Below are 17,360 nucleotides of genomic sequence, written 5' to 3'. Positions count from 1 at the left end.
ATGGGGAACTTAGTGGACCTATTAGTGAGCACTATTTCAAGCCTTTGCTGAAGGTTCCTTCAATTTGAGCCTTTCTTTGGGTGCTCAAGTTTCAAGTTTGCCTACCGTAAAATTCCGAGCAAGCGCCCCCCCTCGAGCAAGTCGAAATTACCGGCAAAGTTAGGGGGGGCGCTATCCCGGAACGGCACCAAAATTCAAGATGGCCACGACAAAATTTTCCCGCAAAAAAAAAAAAAGCGCTGTTGGAATAGCATTAAAATTTTATTGAACATGAACTTTATTAAGCCAAAGATTTGTTAGTGGTGTTTATCACTCTCAACACCACCGTTACTCAAAACCACCAAAAGAACTACAGAAAGCGCATCGACGCTGCACCGGCGCGTCGCCGCGACCGGCGACGCGAACATTGGTTATGCAGCGTCTATTCCAGGCAAAATTATGTCCGCGAGAGTAAATTGACGCGTAATGTTCACTTTATTAAAAACCATGTCCACGGTGAAACGTTTAGCACTAATGAGAGTTCCGATACAAGTGAAACTCAGCTGCAGTGCATGGCTACCGACGGCGGACAGCGAACCGCGGCTCGGCCATGCTCGCATCGCAGCTGGTGGCGCCGCAAATATCAGCATGTTTTCTTCATCGTGTGAAATTATTGTGAGGAGAGGGTAAAGCGGCAACGACGGTAACAAAACATTGCTGCTTGGGAGCGTCGGCGGTTCGTTCTGAAGCGCCATCGGCTACAGGTTCGAAGTGAACTGAAAAAGGCCTAGCGACGATATCGGTGGCGAGTGATTAGCAGCGGTGAAGCTGCCGGCGATGCCAGAGCGTAGCCGCGACCACTCCTCAGTCACCGAGTGGTCACGTCACTGTGCCGCAGGGAACTCCTTTGTGCCGTGCGAGAGACAGATCTCGCCGTCGGCCGGCGGTCCGTGAACTACCGACCGCCAGCCGCAGTTCGCCCCGATGCACTCGCGTGCCCACTGGGGCGCCCGGGTACGACCATGATTCGATGAAATGGCTCATCCGGGCGCCCGATGCGCACCGGTGCGATTTGCCGAATTTGCCATCATTTTCGTGGACTGGATGTGGCAGGCCAGTGTTGGTGGGGGGGGGGGGGGGGGGGGGCGCTTTCCCGGAACGGCGCGGAAATTTGAAATTAGCAGTGAAGTTAGGGGGGGGCTCTTGCACGGGTGGGGGCGCTTGATCGGAATTTTACGGTATCTGTCAGATGTCAGAGTGGTATGAACAGTGAAACTGTGATGTGTTGCAGTTGCAGAGCAACTTTGATGTTCTTTTACTGAGCTTCATAAGGTACGAGCTTATATTACTGGCAATAGCTGCTGCATTTTGATAGTAATGGACTGCAAGAAAAGCTTCTGTGACAGGTAGCAGAGCATCATAGTTCTCATTTTCTGTTGTGGGAACTTTGAGCACAGTAAAAGGGTAGCATTCTTAGGCAATCACTTTTAAAGATACAATAATGTTAATAAGATTTCGCATGACTAGCGCAGTCTAGCATAGTCATTGGGTCCTACCGACACAGCATTCCTGGTACAGCGCCAAGCATGCTGTCTTCGCACAGTACCAGGAACACTGTTGCCTGTAGACAGCGATGCTTCCAATGCTAGTCATAAGAAACCTTGCGTAGGGGATTGTATACCCAAAAGTGACCGGCTGCGAATACCAAAACCTTGAGTCCCATTAGTGTGAGCCTTTTGAACCAACATAAGGTACTATGTAACCAAGGTACCTGGACTTGTAGGCCTAGCTAGACTATAAGGCATCAAAGGATGACAACTACAGTCGCCGATTCGTTTTTCGGACACTGACAGTGCCTTAAAAATGTCTGCAAAAGTGTTTTTAAATAAGTTATTTTGACACAGTTCACGTAAAAGCATTTATTGGGATACAGCTGAATCGTTTCGAGCGAGTAGAAATAGGAGATCTGAGGGGCTTGATTTTTTGTTTGTCACAACCATACAAAGAAACGAATAATAAAGCCGGAGACAGCATCGGGGTTATGTATTGTTATATTTAATTGAGATGTTTAAATAAGGCAAACGGAAATAAAAGTGGATGAAAAGAAGAACTTGCCTCAGATGGGAGCCAAACCCACGTCTTCTGCATTATGCATGCCGTGCTTTACCAATTAAGCAACCGTGGCAGCCACCCTCCCATCCACATTCTTGGGTATTTGTGTACGTGTGCAAGATTAGTCCTGGGAGTGTTCGATCGGCTTTTCGTTCAAATGGGGTTCATACTTTCTTAATGAATGGAGATAAGAAAGAGGCTGAAAGAAACAAATATAACTTGTAGTTGATGATGAAGATCACAGAAGCCCCCGTGCCTTGTAGTAAGAAGCAACTGTGGGTTGACTAGAGAAGATAAACTTTGAAAATGAGAATAGTTAGAAGTCTGGCAAGTTATTAACAGCTGAAATTAAGTACGAATATTGAGAAAGGTGCACTTAAATTCCCAGAAACAAGGCAGCACAGACAGTTCACACATCATTCCCCACTTCTCCAGAAATTATTTTCTTCATGCTTCTTGTAATGAGCTTACCAGGGGCAAGCTCCTTGAGAAAGCTCGAGAGTGTAAGCCCACACCGTGCTGCAAAAAACTGCAATTTTGCAAAACTCCTTTGTTCTTGTTTCAGCTTGGCACGCCACAGGCAGCCATGTTTAAAGTGGGCTGTTTCAAGATTCACCCTGAGATCCCGGCGTCCTTGTCAGAGAAAGCCCAGAAGTTCATAAAGAGGTGAGATCATGAAAGAGTTATGATGTGAGAGACATTAATGCCCACATTTACACAATGCCTTGGATTAAGCGGGAGCTTTAGCTTGAGCCCAAAAACAGATATCACAATAGTAATGTAAATTGCATCTCTTAGAGCATCTGAAGTGGTCAAATTTGGCACAGTTAAACCTTGATATAATCAACTTCAATATAATGAAATGCTCTGTATAATGAAGTAATTAACTTTTTATAACTTCTTATCTGGAGAACACCGTGTACTTAGAACCTTAATATAACAGAGCGCTTATGCAAAATTTCAGTATAACGAAATTTCTTTGCTGCTGCGAAGAAATACCGAGACAATAAATGGAAACTTCCGCGGATGCAGATGGTCAAATGGCTGAATTACATGCAGCTGCTAGCGTCCGCACCTCTCAAATCGCGCGCTGCGCGACAAAGAGCATCCGCCGCAGCGAAGCAGCGTCACGTCCCGTATAAAGCTCAAGCGTGATAAGATCCAATTGTGCCACGCGCGCTGTATGCTTTGAGTGCGAGGGAAAGCGTGCAAGGTTGAGCCGAGAATGATGGTGGCTAGAGTGCTGCCTTTCTGCGCAAGCAAGGTGAAAGGGTAGTGAGCTCGCGGTAGTGCACTCAAGTGTTCAGAGGCCGGAAGTTGGGGCCAGGTTGGTGTGCGTCTCCTTTTCTAGTGTGGCGGTGGCTGTGCATAGCTGTGATCGCAGCTGAGCTGAGCACATACGCAGCCTGCGCTGCATGTGCACAGAGAGGCCATGCCGAGACAGCGTGGCATCATGTGCGCTATTGTCCTGTGCGTTTAGTATAGGAGGTTGCGTAATTTTGAGTTTCAGAGACACGTTGCAGTGAGAGGGCAGATGAAGCATTCGCTCCCTGCTGGCGCTTTTCATGATAGCTGGCTTCGCTTCACACCGCCGATGTGAAGATACCATCGACACGGCATGAAACCGTATCTTGCGTCGTCAGCTCTCACACTTTAGACAAAAACGAAACAAAAAAAAAGACGGGGCTATCACTTTTCAGAAAATATTTAGCAAATGTGGTGTCTGTTATCTGGCATTTGCAGCAGTCTCTCTGGTGTGATATGAGCCTTCAGTAGAAATCCCTTTATAAAATTTAGACTTCCGCTTGATACATGGCCTCGATACACAAGACTAATCATGCGTTAAGCGCATCAAGCTCAATGCAACCTACACAAGCTACCCTAAGTGCAAACTTCAGGGAAGAGGTTCACGGATGTGTTCTGTGTGAAATGTTTCGAGGACTTGCAGTAAGATGCGTAAGCCTGAAGTTGTTGATGTCACACAGGGAGGTAGCCTGGAGCTGTGGGACATTCTAGGCCTGTCAAGAAGCACAATCTGCACCCTGCACGCCTCTATGAAACTTCTAGTTTTACTTAAATTGGGTGTGGATGTATAAGCAATTGTGTGTATTTATGATCACATATCATTTGTAGTATCATTTCTCGATACCTGCGTAACATGTCAGCCATCAACCAGGCTGACATCTCCAGCTGCTCATTAAAATCAGAATCTCTTTTATTGACATGATCTTTAACATAATTGATGGCTTATAGGGGAGCACAGTATGGAAAGCACGAACTTTAAAACTAACCTTAAATGATGGAGGATAATACCCATGAATGCCTTCTGCATCTCTGCTGCATAGGTGCTTTGAACCTGATCCCGCCAAGCGAGCCACTGCTGCTGAACTTTTGGAAGACCCTTTCATAACAGAGTGAGTCATTCTTGGTGTCTCCTGTTGCCATTCTTGCCTTGTCTGGATTAGTTGGGCTTGTGTTCACATGAATTGATGCTTGGTTGCAAACTTTTTTTTTTAAGTTTCAACGTAACTTTAGCTTTTTTATGCTGAAGTAAGCTCTCATAAAACTTTGCTTAAAACATACCAGTTCCAGATTACTCTTTGGATTTGCGTAATACTCATACCAGTACTAAAAGATATTTGTAGGATTGAGAGCAAAGGTGGGCATCTGGTATTCTGGTTGAGATTTGGAAGAAGTGGTGTTTGATAGGCCATGTAATGCATAAAGCACGTAACCGGTGGTCTGTTGGAATAACTTAAAAATGTGGTTGATCCCTCTTATATAGGAATCGGTATAGAACACGAAAGTGAAACGTGTCTTCACAGAAGTAGTGTAATGTTTATTGCACATTGATATATAATGTCTATTGGTGTTTTGTGGCTAAAGCGCCCTTAGGCGTTGATGCACCCACGCTGACGCCTGGTGGCACGTCTCCTCCATCACGACTACCAACGTCGATGACCATGAGCAACCGTCGTGCATATGGAAGCTGCACTACGCTGCACACGCTAGCACAACGCGAAAGACGAAGCACGTAACTGACACACTAATACAACGCGCAAGACAAAGCACGTAACTGAATCGTCACCGAGTCAAATCAGCGCGTACAGCGCGTCGTAATTGCAGCCTCCGCGATCAACTTCAGAAACATTTTCAGAGCTAATTGCGGAGGCCACGCTCCGCTGTGCTGAGTACGGTGAACGCCACCTAGGTGGCGTTGGTAGTGCTTCTTGATGCCAGCGTCCCTTCGAATGCTGGCATCGAGGCGTCGTAGTGGTGAGACCACCGAAGCGTTCACTGTCGGTGCGCGTTAGTGTCATAATGCAGTACTTCTCTTTTCTGCTCGTAGGCGGCGGCACCGCCCCGAACAAGAGCGCGGGTACACGGAGGAGTGTTAGATATATAAGGCGCGTCTGTGTAGCTCTCTGCAAATGCGTTTGTGGCGCAATGGGTTAAACGCTCGGCGATCTATCGTCGCGGACCGAGAGGTCGTGGGTTCGATTCCCAAATTTTGCATGTTTGTGGAACTTTTTCTTCTGGTTTCTTTCTTTGTATTATGTTCTATGACGTATTTCCATGACGTATTTCCGTGACGGAAATACGTCAGTGAAGTCTTGGTGGACCCCGGCATAAAACACTTTCGTGTTAAAAAAAAAATTAATTAGATTGGGAGGTCCAATGTCCCAAAATTGAACAGTGGGTTATGAGAGACACTGCAGTGGAGAGGGCTCAGGATTAATTTTGACAACTGTTTCTAGTGTTTACTAAAAAAAATAATAAAGTTGAAGTTGAACCTATGTTTCTTTAATGTGTACCTAAATCTGAGGACACAAGCGTGCTTGCATTTCGCCCGCCGTCAAAATGCAGCTGCTGCTGCGGCAGGGAATCGAAACCCTGGGGACCTGCCGCAGCCTGGGACCTCATTCTCTACAGCTGAATGCCATTATCACATAGTTTCTGTATCAGAATCGGTGATAAGAAAAGGCATGAACACATGAGAGTGGTGTAGGATTAGCTGGAGGGACGTGGTTAGAAAATTTGCAGGCGTAGGATGTGGTCAGCTTATGCATTACAGGTGTAACTGGAGATTACTGGTAGAAGCCACCATTCATAAAGGGGAATCTTTTCATTAATAAACGGTATTGAAGCTCTACGAAGTTGTGTCATTTACTTCAATTACTCTTGGCTATTTCCATACTTCTAGCGTAAGCCAAATGAAAAGTGAAAAAAAAAAAGAAAGCCTCGACTACATCAAAAGATATCATGTCTGTCTTTGTTTCACAATATATACCACCTTAATACAACTCTCTGGGACAAGACACTCTCTTCTGCCCACCATCATATATTTCAGCCCGCAGTGACCACATGTTCGAAGTTGGCATTTCCTTGCAGCTGCACCAACTTATATGCTGATTCTTTTATCCCGAAAACTAGCACTGAATGAAACTGTCTGCCTATCTCTGTCACTTTGGTCACTGTCGCCACCACTTTCAGGACAGCCTTTGATAACACATACTAGTATTGTGCTTTGCTCTCTGCTGTAATCACTTGTGATTTTATTTTTATTTATTTCCTCCCCCCCCCCCCACTCCTCTCTGTAATGCTTGTAGGCATTTAGCGTAAGTAAATAAATAGGCTGACAGGGATGGTAATTGTGGAAGCAAGGAGTAACGGCGACCGCATGGAGCATTTTTCTGTTCAAACTGCACTACAAGACCGGACACAAGGAAAGAAGTTGACAGATGAGCACAGTTTCAGTAAACTCAGTTGTGAGTAAAACAGCGCTCATCTGTCGCAGTCTTTCCTTGGGCGGTCTTGTCGCGCAGTTTGCATCAATGCATCCGTACCAACTAGCCTCCGTGTTGTCAGCACTGTTAATGGAGCTTTCCGTTCTAGTAAAGCTAGCAAAGGGATGTGTACCGGTCTGTCTCCTGCTACACACTCGACGGGTTTTTCTTTCAGTGGCGGGAGGAAAAAGAAAGCGCGGCCTGCCGCACCTGACTTCAGCCGAAGCATATCAGGTGACATCCCTTTGTCTTGCTCTGTGTTGGACTAGCTGGAGGCCACAGACCATTGACATAACACGAACTGTTCCTGATCCACCGAATGCCTCCACTCTCTGATAAATGCACACTTGTGATAGTGCGCTAGATACTCTTTAGGATACAGTCGTGATGGATATATTCGAGCGCAGCATAATCTGCGCTCACTGCTGCAAAATAGGTGTTCTTGCAATTTACCAATGCTAAAATTTAACTTTCTATATATGCACCTTATTTGATTCCATTGCAAGCATTTCAATTCAGCAAGAATTGCAGCCGACCATTTATGGGTTATTTCAAGGAAATAACAATTATGAAATGTTTTAATGAAATTTGGCCTCTTTTTTTATTCAATTCATCGTATGATATGGACCAATTACAAGCAAGCCTATTCAGCGTTGAAGTAGCGTAATTTGACTGTGTCGTCATTACAAACTGCTTTACTGTTACCTTTGCACTTACACACGTGAAACTTGTGTGCGTTTAGAAACTAATTCCAGACTGATCATAAGCTTGTTTCCCTCACAGCACGCTTTAAAAAAATTAATGCATTTCATAAGCAGCAGTAGCAAGAAACTACTTTCAAAGTTAGATAACCTTAGCGTCAACAAGCGAGGGTTCTCTGTCATTAAACTAACATTGCAGCCAGCGGCCTCAGTGTTGCCGGAGTTTTCTAGCAAATGCAGGGACTTGATTGAAAATTTTAGACCGATTTATTGACAGACATTATGCAGTAGTAAAAACGCACTTTCAAGGGTGCATAAGCGTCACTTGCAACTATGTCAGCTTATTAAAACACATCAACAGCCATCATGTTTATCATATAGCAGAGAAATAATTTTTTTAGTTTGGAAAAGCTTGAGAATCTTGAAGTCTTGGTGAATCTTGGTGATGCCCACAGTGCACTGAAAATCTCAGAGGCTATGTTCCGGGATGTGCTTAATATATACTGACCATCAGGAGCAGACGTCGTTTGCTAAAGTGCTGTTTCAAGGCTGTTAGTAAGAAGTTATATAGCCACCAACCATGCAGCTTTGCAGAGATCACTTCAGTGATATGTACAGGGTGTCCCAGCTATCACGCAGCACGATTTAAAAAATAAGAGGAACGGCAGTATGCGAAGCAAACCTAGTGCGTATTGTTTCCAGTGCAGTGGAGTAGCCGTCAGTAATTTTTTCATTACTGAGATTTAATTAGCTAATTGTAATTAATTATGTAACTCGAGAAGTACTGTCCTAATTATCAAAGTGTCAATAAGAAAACTGTAGAGCAGCCTGAAAAACTGCCGATACAGCTCTCTGTTGCTCAGTACGTGCAACATAAAAGTGTTTTTCCGAGCGTCAAAGAAGCCCGCGAATACACGCAAAGTGCCTCGAGCGACCAGTCGCACGGCTATTCTGCGTGTATTCGTGGGCTGTATGTGCCGTATGTATGTGCCGTACTTGTATGTGCTGCACCAAAAATTGGAAAATTTCTTTGAAGTCAGGGTGCGGATCATATAGTAAATTGCATCTTGAGGTGTGGCTTCACGGCAGCGCGCACGGCGCTGATGTGAAGTCACACCTCAAGGCAAAGCGGCAGTGCATGCAGCAAATGTTGGATTTAACGAAGGTATTTTCGTAAGCCTTCTTATAATGAGGTTCGACTGTGTAACGAATGTTTTCCAAATAAAAATTTTGTTATAGTTGGCCTTCTATCATCTTGTGTGAACTGTTATGTGTCGTCCGAAATGGTAGATGCGGGACCTGTGTGTTGTACTGCAGTTCCGGCCGATCGAGTGCACAAGATGGACAAGCCGGAACGGATGTCTCGGTTTGCCAGCACTGGGGAGGATGGGTCAGTGTCTCTTCACTTGTGTTTCAAACATTATTGTTACTGCACACGTACTTGCCTTGCCTTTGTATTTAGTTACGCCCAGGTTTGCAACAACACCTTGTTTTCCATGTGACGCTTATGATTTGGGCTAAGTGCTTTTTATGCTGGCTTGTGCATTTGCTTGTGGCTTTTTTTTTTTTATTTGCTGCGGTTGCTGTTGGACAAAAAGTGCTCTGGAACGAGGCTTGGGCTGTGCTGGCTTGTTTTTGAGTTGTGATCCATTTGCGACGAAGAGGAGTAAGTAGTTGGAGCCAGTAGCATGGTTGTTTTGCAAAAGCAAAACTATTGTTCATGTGATGTGTGTATCTTCTGTAGTTCTTGGTGTTTTTCGTGATAGTTTGTGGCATCATAGAGTTTTGTGTCGAGCATTACAGACAGTTTTGCTACACTCTAAAAAATGTTTGCACCCTTTGAGGAATATCTTGTCCCCAGCCAATAATCGTTATATGTAGTATTGCGTTTCCTTTCTTGAAAACTATGCACTAGCTACTTTTTTGGCAAGAATACTATGTCATGTTGATAATGCGCTCGCCATTTGTGACCTTGAAGTACAGTAGAACGTTGTTGATACGATCACATTACGTATGATTTTCTGGCGCCAACATTCGCAATCGAGAACACAAGAAAAAATTACTCAATACAGTTACATTTCTTCTTTACTGTTTCAGGCATCCCCAGAAAACGTGATATTTCGGCAACAATGTTCAGTACATTGCCAAGCTGAGATTGTATGATACGTTTTCTGGCAGCTAAATGCCATGCAAGTAAGAAAAGGCGCAAGGCGCGTGTGATTGCGAAGAGTAGCTGCCTGCTGCAGCAGCTTCCCTGCAATACTCGCATGCCTGTCTTGCGTGAAAATGCCAGCACACACTCAGTTTCCTATTCCGGTTCTAGCAAATCTCCTCGTGGGTCGTCGCATGCCGCACTGAGAGCCATCGCTGACAACCCTATTGCCACATGCATCTTCAACTATCTGTTTCACAGAACGTCGGGCATAGTGCCGTTGGAAGCCTACTGCATGCTTTTAATAGGCAATAACCCAAACGCAGGCATATCAAAACTTGCCGCCAAAATTCCCTGAAAGAAGCTGCTGACTCGGGCAGAATTCCAGAATTCTAGGAGCGCAAATATATGCTTGCTGAAGCCCCACCAGCTGTTTGTGTTGCAACGATTCGCACTATGTAGATGTCAACAACAGTTGAGTCTGTCAAATTTTTGAGCAACTTCAGATCGTACATTTTCCCAGTTATAACTTTCTTTTTTTCTTGCATATTATTTTTTCCACAATGTCTGAATGAGGTTCTACTGTATCGTGTGTGCGGCAATAATGAATGGAAAGGTGCACAAGATGGGTGACAATATTGTTTTGGGACAAGATAAGCCCCAAACAGTGGAAAGATTTTTTAGAGCATACGTGGGTATTTTAGAGAAGCAGTACGTGGGCATTGGTTGGCCTTGTCCCTATGCAGGTACGTACTAACTAGGTTACATTGTAATCTTGTCAGAGTTTAAGAATGTAGTGTTTAGTCGGGTAACTGCCACATAAAGCCAACAGACACTGGTACTTAGGGAAGCTTGGGGAAAATCGACTTTTGTTTAGTTGAAGTGTCTAGTAATCGCAGGGTAGGCTAATGTTGCATTTATCCTCAGACTCTTAATAAGCGAAAATGAAACTGTAAATAGGGAATAACTCGGTGCTAGTAGGAGCTAAACCCTCGCGGTGCATTCGGTTCCATGTAATGCTCGCAGTTTAATAGAGGTTCCACCATGTCAGCCGTGTCCACGCGCAACACTGGCTAACAGTTTCAAGGCTAGCCCACACATAGTACTTGTACTGTCATGGATCAAAAACACTAATAGGAAGGTATGAACACCTTTTACAGGTAATAACTCAAGTCTGCAACCTTACACCACCGTGTGTCTGATCTCTAAGTACTATAGTTCTGGCCCCAAAGTAAGCACACAGGCTGACATCATGTGAAGTGGTGAAAGCAGAAACAGAACAGCCCTGACTTTCTTACATTTAATTAGTGCATAATTTCCTAAGAAAGTAGATGGAGGGACAACTACTGCCACCTCAGCTACGTAAATGAGTAGAGTCTTGCATGTGTCATGTGGAGGCTGGGCTCCCTCTGGCTCCCTCTGGTGGCAGGTTTTTTTCTTCTTTCACTTTCACCTCATTATCCCAACCACGGCAGCCACATTTCGATGGGGGCAAAATACAAAAATGCTCATTTACTTAGATTTAGATCGCATTAAAGAACCCCAGGTGGTGGAAAATTATCCCACTATGGTGTGCCTCATACTCATATTGTGGTTTTGGCACGTAAAACTCCAGAATAAAATTAATTAATTTAATAATGTGCCCCTCATTATGATTATATGGACAAATGTAAATGTGCCTACTCTACATTTACTGATTACTGAACATATTAATTAAGCAAAAGAAGTTCAGCCCGTTTACGCTTTCCTTGGTTTCATTGTCTGTTGGCCTTATGGGCTTTCTGTCAAGCTCTTGACTGTTGTTAAGCCTAAACGGAATAACGGGGTTGGGGATTAGTGACTGCAGAACTCTGGTCTTTAGTGCTACACCGACATCCGTGGAATAGCTTGAAAATGCAGGTTTGAGGATCTAACAGGTGTTGTTAATATGACCAGCCATTAAAATAGTGTGCATGTTCAACATAGAAAGGTTCTTTTGATAATAATAATAACTTAATGGGCACATGTTCACACAAAGCATTCTAGCTTTAAGATCTGGCTGCGTCAACAGCTCGATGCTGTCTGTTCATGCTGGTCGGCTGCTGACTGCACATTTAGGTGTTTCTCCTGAATTAGGAACCATACGCTTTAAGCACGAAATGCTGCTCAGGCGAAAAGGATGCCATCTTGCTTAATTAAAAGAACACTAAGCAGATGATAAGAACATTAAGTTAACCTGGATTGGTAGATTACGTTTCCAGAATAACAAATAGGTGAGTGCTACCACCGGCTGACAGTGGTAAAGTTAGAAATGACACAAAGAGAAAATATTGGTAGTGTTGACACCTTTAAATTTGCCTACCAGCTCTGCTGTGACGGGAATTTCGACAGCAACTATTTGGATTCTTCTTAATTATTTCTTTGTTAAAGAACATCATACTATAACATTCAAAATAGATGAAGCATCAACTGTGCAAAGTTTTGGGAAGATTTCAGCGTAGCTGTAGACTGATTAAACAGAAATATTGTGAAATCGGTGATACCATGTTAACACCTACCATGATACCATGTTGCCACAATTTAATGTAAAATTGAATAGGCAAAGTGTGGCTTTAATTTTTATTGCCGATGACCTTCTTCCACCAAAGAAATTTAGATGTAATTTTCAAAGGACATATTCTGTCATTCTGAGCTGGTCTAGAGTTTCTTGTTTATTCATGAACGCAATGCTGCGCTTTCCAGTCATCTTAGGCTAGCACTAGAACCTGCTGTTTTCCTTTTAAATACCTGCTGCACAAGTTTGAAGTGCAGCAAGGCTTTAGTCTCTGAAGCAGCACTCGTGCAAGCATTTGCTTACACTAGCCTTTTGTGTCACGTTTATGGTTTAACGTCCAGCCAGTGTTTCTACCCACAACGGCCCAGAATGTTTAAAGGCGAGGCTTGTAGTATTTTAGACTTCCTCAGTCTTGATATGTCAAAAAGAAAGAAATAATGCTAGATGTTTCTGGGCAATCCTATTTGGCATTTCTGGAAAACCTTTCAACTCAATTGACTGACTGGCAGGAGCAGTTTAGTCTTAGATGTCAGCAGCGCAGCCCAGCGCTTATTTGGGAAGAGTGCCTGCGTATCTTGTCAATGAGTAGCTCCGCTCACTTTCTTTGAAAATCTTGTTGCTGATTAGGCAGTACGTTCATTGACGTGAAACAGTGTTTGAGTAGTGCACCACTGAACAAACAAACAAGAAAAGCCTCTGGGCCGGGCTGGGGTCCTCCGTCTCTTGCCGCCTTTTTAGAGATGAGGAACTGCTCGAGTTAAACTCGGACAAAGGCTACAGTTCCTGCGAGGCTAGCCCGACCACCTTAGGCCAGGCAAAGAGGGTGCTCCCGAGGATTCCCCGACCCGAGCGATTTGACCTGTCCCAGAGGTAAAGCGGCGGCGTGCTGTGTCCAGTGCATGATGGATGTGGTGTCGGCAGGGAGCATGGCCGCAGCGGAGGCTGTTTTGGTGTTCTAGGTTGTAGTGGTGCTTTCTTGTTGCTGCTGTCTTTGTCGCTGTTGCTCGAGGGGACTTTGGCACTGGGGGCTGGTGGCCACTGCTTTCCTGAGTCGGCACTTCCTCACTTTTGAGTCGCCAAGAGAACCTGCATTGGGGGAAGGAAAAAAAAAATTTTAGCAGGCGTCCCTTGCGTCACTCTTCATAATGCCGCACCAAATAGCTTAAAAGGACACTAAAGAAAAAATATTAAGCCAAGTTAGATTGTAAAGTAAAAATATTAAGCCAAGTTACATTGATAATTATTTGACTAGAAGTCTATCATGATTGTTTGTGTGCCAATATGCGACTTTGTTGCTTAGAAAATTGCTGCGGAAGGTGCCGCTGCTGCTCTTCAGTTTGAATTGCCCACTCCAAAATGAGCGTTTTGACATAGTAATTCCCACGTGACCTCTCTCTCTGTTGCTCTCTGTGAATTAGCTAGTGCTGACGTCACATGAGAGGTACCACAGTCCAAAATAGGTGGCTCCAGTCCAGTTTTTCTTTTCTCAATTTCTCGCTCACAAAACCTCTGTTCTTGCTACAAATGACAAGTTAATACAGAAGCCTAGTCTTTCAATCTAGCTTAACATAACGTTTTGTTTTAGAGACTGGTTCATCGTAGTGGGGGACTCTGAATTAATTTTGACCACCTGGGTTCTTTAACATGCACCTAAATCTAAGTACACAAGCGTTCTGGCACCCCCATTGTAATGCGACCACCGCGGCCAGGATGACATTCGCGACTTCGAGCTCAGCAGCACAACACCATAGCCACTGAGCTTATGCAGTGAGTTATTTGTCCCAAGTATTTAAAGGGACACTAAAATCAAATATTAAGTAGAGCTAGATTGAAAGGTTAGGCTTCTGTAATAATGAATTCTTTATTCGTAATGAAAACAGAGCTTTTGTAAGCGAGAAAACGATGGAAATAGAAAATCGGAGTGGCGCCATCTGTTGTCGACTTGTACCTCTTATGTGTGGTGTCAACACCTCTGGTTCACAGAGCGGCCGCGACCCACCACTGTGGATGGCATCGCTTTTTTCTGTTGACAACGGCTGAGGCAACGGCCGAGGCGGAACCACCCTGCGGGTTCCGGTAGTGGAGGCTCAAGTGACCGTAACTGGTAACCTGAACCGAAGGAGAGCCACAGAGTGACGCATGCAAGCTGAACACCTACACCCATCAAGCAGTTCACTTCGTATGTAGAGTTAAATAAAGAGCCTACAAAAGACATAACGGCATACAGGGTGGTCACGTGGAAATTACATCAACTCCTCCGCTTTGGCATGGGCATTTTAAATTGAGAAGCAACAGTGGGACCTTCGACGGCAATTTCCTAGGCAAAAAAATTATATGTTGGCATACAGAAAACTTTGATGTACATCTAGACGAATACAAGGGATTCTTGTTGATACAATCCTTACAGGAACCGGAAAACAAAACCTATAATCCGAAAATCGTATTATCTGAAAATAATCGTATATATGAGAAAAGCATATTATCCCGAAAAACGTATCATGCAGAATCGTATCGTCAAGATTCCACTGTACTCTGTCGATCTAGCTCGACTTAATACTTTCAATTAGTGTCCCTTTAAGCCTAAAATTACATGTGAAATGACATCTGCCACGCTTTTTCACAATGCATCTGCAATTACATCACTTCACTTTTACTTCCTCCATTGGAACCTACTAAGGTGAAATATTCGCTCTGCTGGGCCAGCAGCAATAGCATGAGGTTTTAAACTGGGTGTTCGAGTGAGGTTGTGCTTGACGAAGCGAAGTGTGTGCTTTCGTTGTTACCGTAGTGTTTTAAGCCGAGGTCTTGCGCAAGCTGAGCAAGTTGTTATTGGATTTAATCGAGTTGCAATAGGGCCAGATTATGGAGTGTCTGGGGGGGGCGTGCCACATGCGCGACACCACTGCGTGTATGAGATGAATTGGATTTGGTTGTGTGCAGAGGCAGTTGCATTGCAAGGGTCTCGTATGTGTTCTCTAATGGTGGATCTGCGCTAGCAAGCTTCACCTCAATGCAGATAATGTATTGCAGTGAGATCATTTATCACGCGAAAATAAATATACAGGCAAGTGGAGGCCTCAGGAAAACACTTGAAATTACAATGGTGGCAGAGGGATCTCCAGGACACCCAAGGGGCGGTGGGGAGGATTGAGAACCAGGGCAGTGAACCAGGGAAAACGAGAACCAGTGCAGTTCGTGTGTTAGTGACGCAGGATCTCGGGACCTTCAAAGGGCAGTGGGGGGGGGGGGGGGGATCAAAACGAAAACTAGGGCAGCTCGTGGGTTAGGGCCACCAAGGCTCCAACCCACTGTTGCGGACAGCAGCCTTCGTGTGCAGATATCGTGGAAAGCTGTTTTTATGCACCTCCAGAGCACACAGAGGCCTCAGAGAGTCCCCAACCGACAAACTAGTACGGGTTCCAGCTTTGGTGTCCCTGTTGCCACTTTGGCCAAAGTATACTAAGTAGGGACGCATTGTTTACACTTACCCTTCACCACAGTACACTGTCTATGCTTCAATGAATAACCCAGCTGTATTGTGGTGTAGCCATTATGGAATACATATAAGATTCTTGTTTAGTTGAACTGTGTCCCCCTCTGCCTCTTGCACCAATAGCAGACATCTCTTGTTTGACATTGTAATGTAAATTTGGGGATGATAACTTTGCTTCTGAAAGAGGGTGTTGTGATCCATCTGAAATTGCCTACTACCGGATTTACTTTTATTGTGCTGGTTAAGCTGTACGTAAATAAGAAGCTTGGGGCATGGAAGTTGCAAAGCGGACATTGAGCAAAGCACAGGGCTCAAGTGTTACGCTCTTATAGAAAGGTAAATGTGCATGTCATTTTTAGAAGTTTTGGCAGCTGCTCAAAATGAAATCGTTTGTTCTTGTGCTAATGTATGATATTTTTTTCCCACACGCTTCAAGATATGGCTTTTGCGATAGACCAATTTCGCCAGCTTCAGCACGTGCGAATGCAGCTTTTGTCAGTGCTTTTTATTTTGGAAGTTGGTGTCTGCCTCATTGTCATTTACAAACCTATGTTTAACTTGATTGGCATAATCGTGGGGGAGGCAAAGCAGCATGGAGGGTATAGTCATGCGAGAAATTTAGGACAGTGTTGCCTTTCAGACAACGACAGACCACAGCAGCATTTGATGCAGTGCATGACTCATAGAATGTGCTTTCATTTTGCACGTGATAGTGTCCGAGAGCGTGCCGGTGAAATTAGCCTGTTTGGATGCCCCTTGACAAACAAACATTTGAGTGTGCAGTCTCTCTGGATATTGCGGCCTTGATCATGGAGTACTAGTCAGTTCTATCCCTATTACTGGCACCAGTGTCACTGTGGAGGTGGGGTTTTTGATTAACCTTGCTACAACTCAAATTTCATGCATAGGTAACATGCTTGGCCCACTGCTTACCTGTTTCATTCAGAAACAAAAACAACTACGAGTTGTCTGTGGCAATGTGTGGGGTACCAAAAAGCAATTATTTATAGGTGGAAGGAAGAGTAGTAGTGCGGGCTTTCATTGTCACAGTGAAACACAGTGTGTGTCCTGACTGTCTGCACACCTGTTCCTCTGTTGAGTATATCCGTATTCCTTTACCTGGCATCGCCACAAACAACACATACTTTTGATTCATTCTGCATGACAAGCAGGTGTGGCACCCAAACATGGTATTATGCGAAATAAACTGCGATTCTAGCGTTGTGCAAGACTCGAGCACGAACAATCTGCTGGTGTTTTTGACACCTGCCTCCCTTATTTGCTGAGCGTTTGGTTTATGAAAATGGCTGTGTGGAATTATGTGAGTGGAGCACCCACAGTGTTTTATATATCGCATCACAGTTATACTTCTGTGGCATCATAGTTAAGGGGCCCCTAACCAACTCTGAGCTCCAAGTTTAGTTACATAGTGGCAGCTGTCTACCAATCTACAATTTACATACAGCTGCAGGAATTTCTTGAAATGATGCCGTAATCGCCAAGTTACTGGAGTTTGATGAGCAACAATGCGGCCGCAAGCGCGTTGTTGCGCAAGCGCCCCCCCCCCCCCCTTCCTTCTTGGAACACACAGCCGGCTCTTATC

The 17,360-nt window shown here is 44.5% G+C and overlaps 1 protein-coding gene across 11 annotated transcripts in view; it reads left to right on the top strand.

The window, feature by feature from the left end:
• The window catches only part of LOC119461475 (mitogen-activated protein kinase kinase kinase 15-like), a 110,421-nt gene that overhangs the window by 50,438 nt on the left and 42,623 nt on the right, over positions 1 to 17,360 (top strand). For 6 of the 11 annotated variants that reach the window (XM_037722797.2, XM_037722795.2, XM_037722796.2 and 3 more), the window contains 5 exons: positions 2,657 to 2,757; positions 4,437 to 4,505; positions 7,054 to 7,112; positions 8,897 to 8,969; positions 13,003 to 13,134. In XM_037722797.2, coding sequence (XP_037578725.1) covers positions 2,657 to 2,757; positions 4,437 to 4,505; positions 7,054 to 7,112; positions 8,897 to 8,969; positions 13,003 to 13,134 — 434 coding nt within the window. The remainder of the gene's footprint in view (positions 1 to 2,656; positions 2,758 to 4,436; positions 4,506 to 7,053; positions 7,113 to 8,896; positions 8,970 to 13,002; positions 13,135 to 17,360) is intronic. The other 5 variants (XM_049673070.1, XM_049673069.1, XM_037722802.2 and 2 more) reach the window with 1 other exon arrangement.

The sequence above is a fragment of the Dermacentor silvarum genome, chromosome 8 (assembly GCF_013339745.2).
Source record: "Dermacentor silvarum isolate Dsil-2018 chromosome 8, BIME_Dsil_1.4, whole genome shotgun sequence".
In the NCBI taxonomy this organism is placed as follows: domain Eukaryota; kingdom Metazoa; phylum Arthropoda; class Arachnida; order Ixodida; family Ixodidae; genus Dermacentor; species Dermacentor silvarum.
The sequence above is the reverse complement of the archived record's forward strand: the minus strand, read 5'-3'. Positions and strand labels throughout refer to the sequence as shown.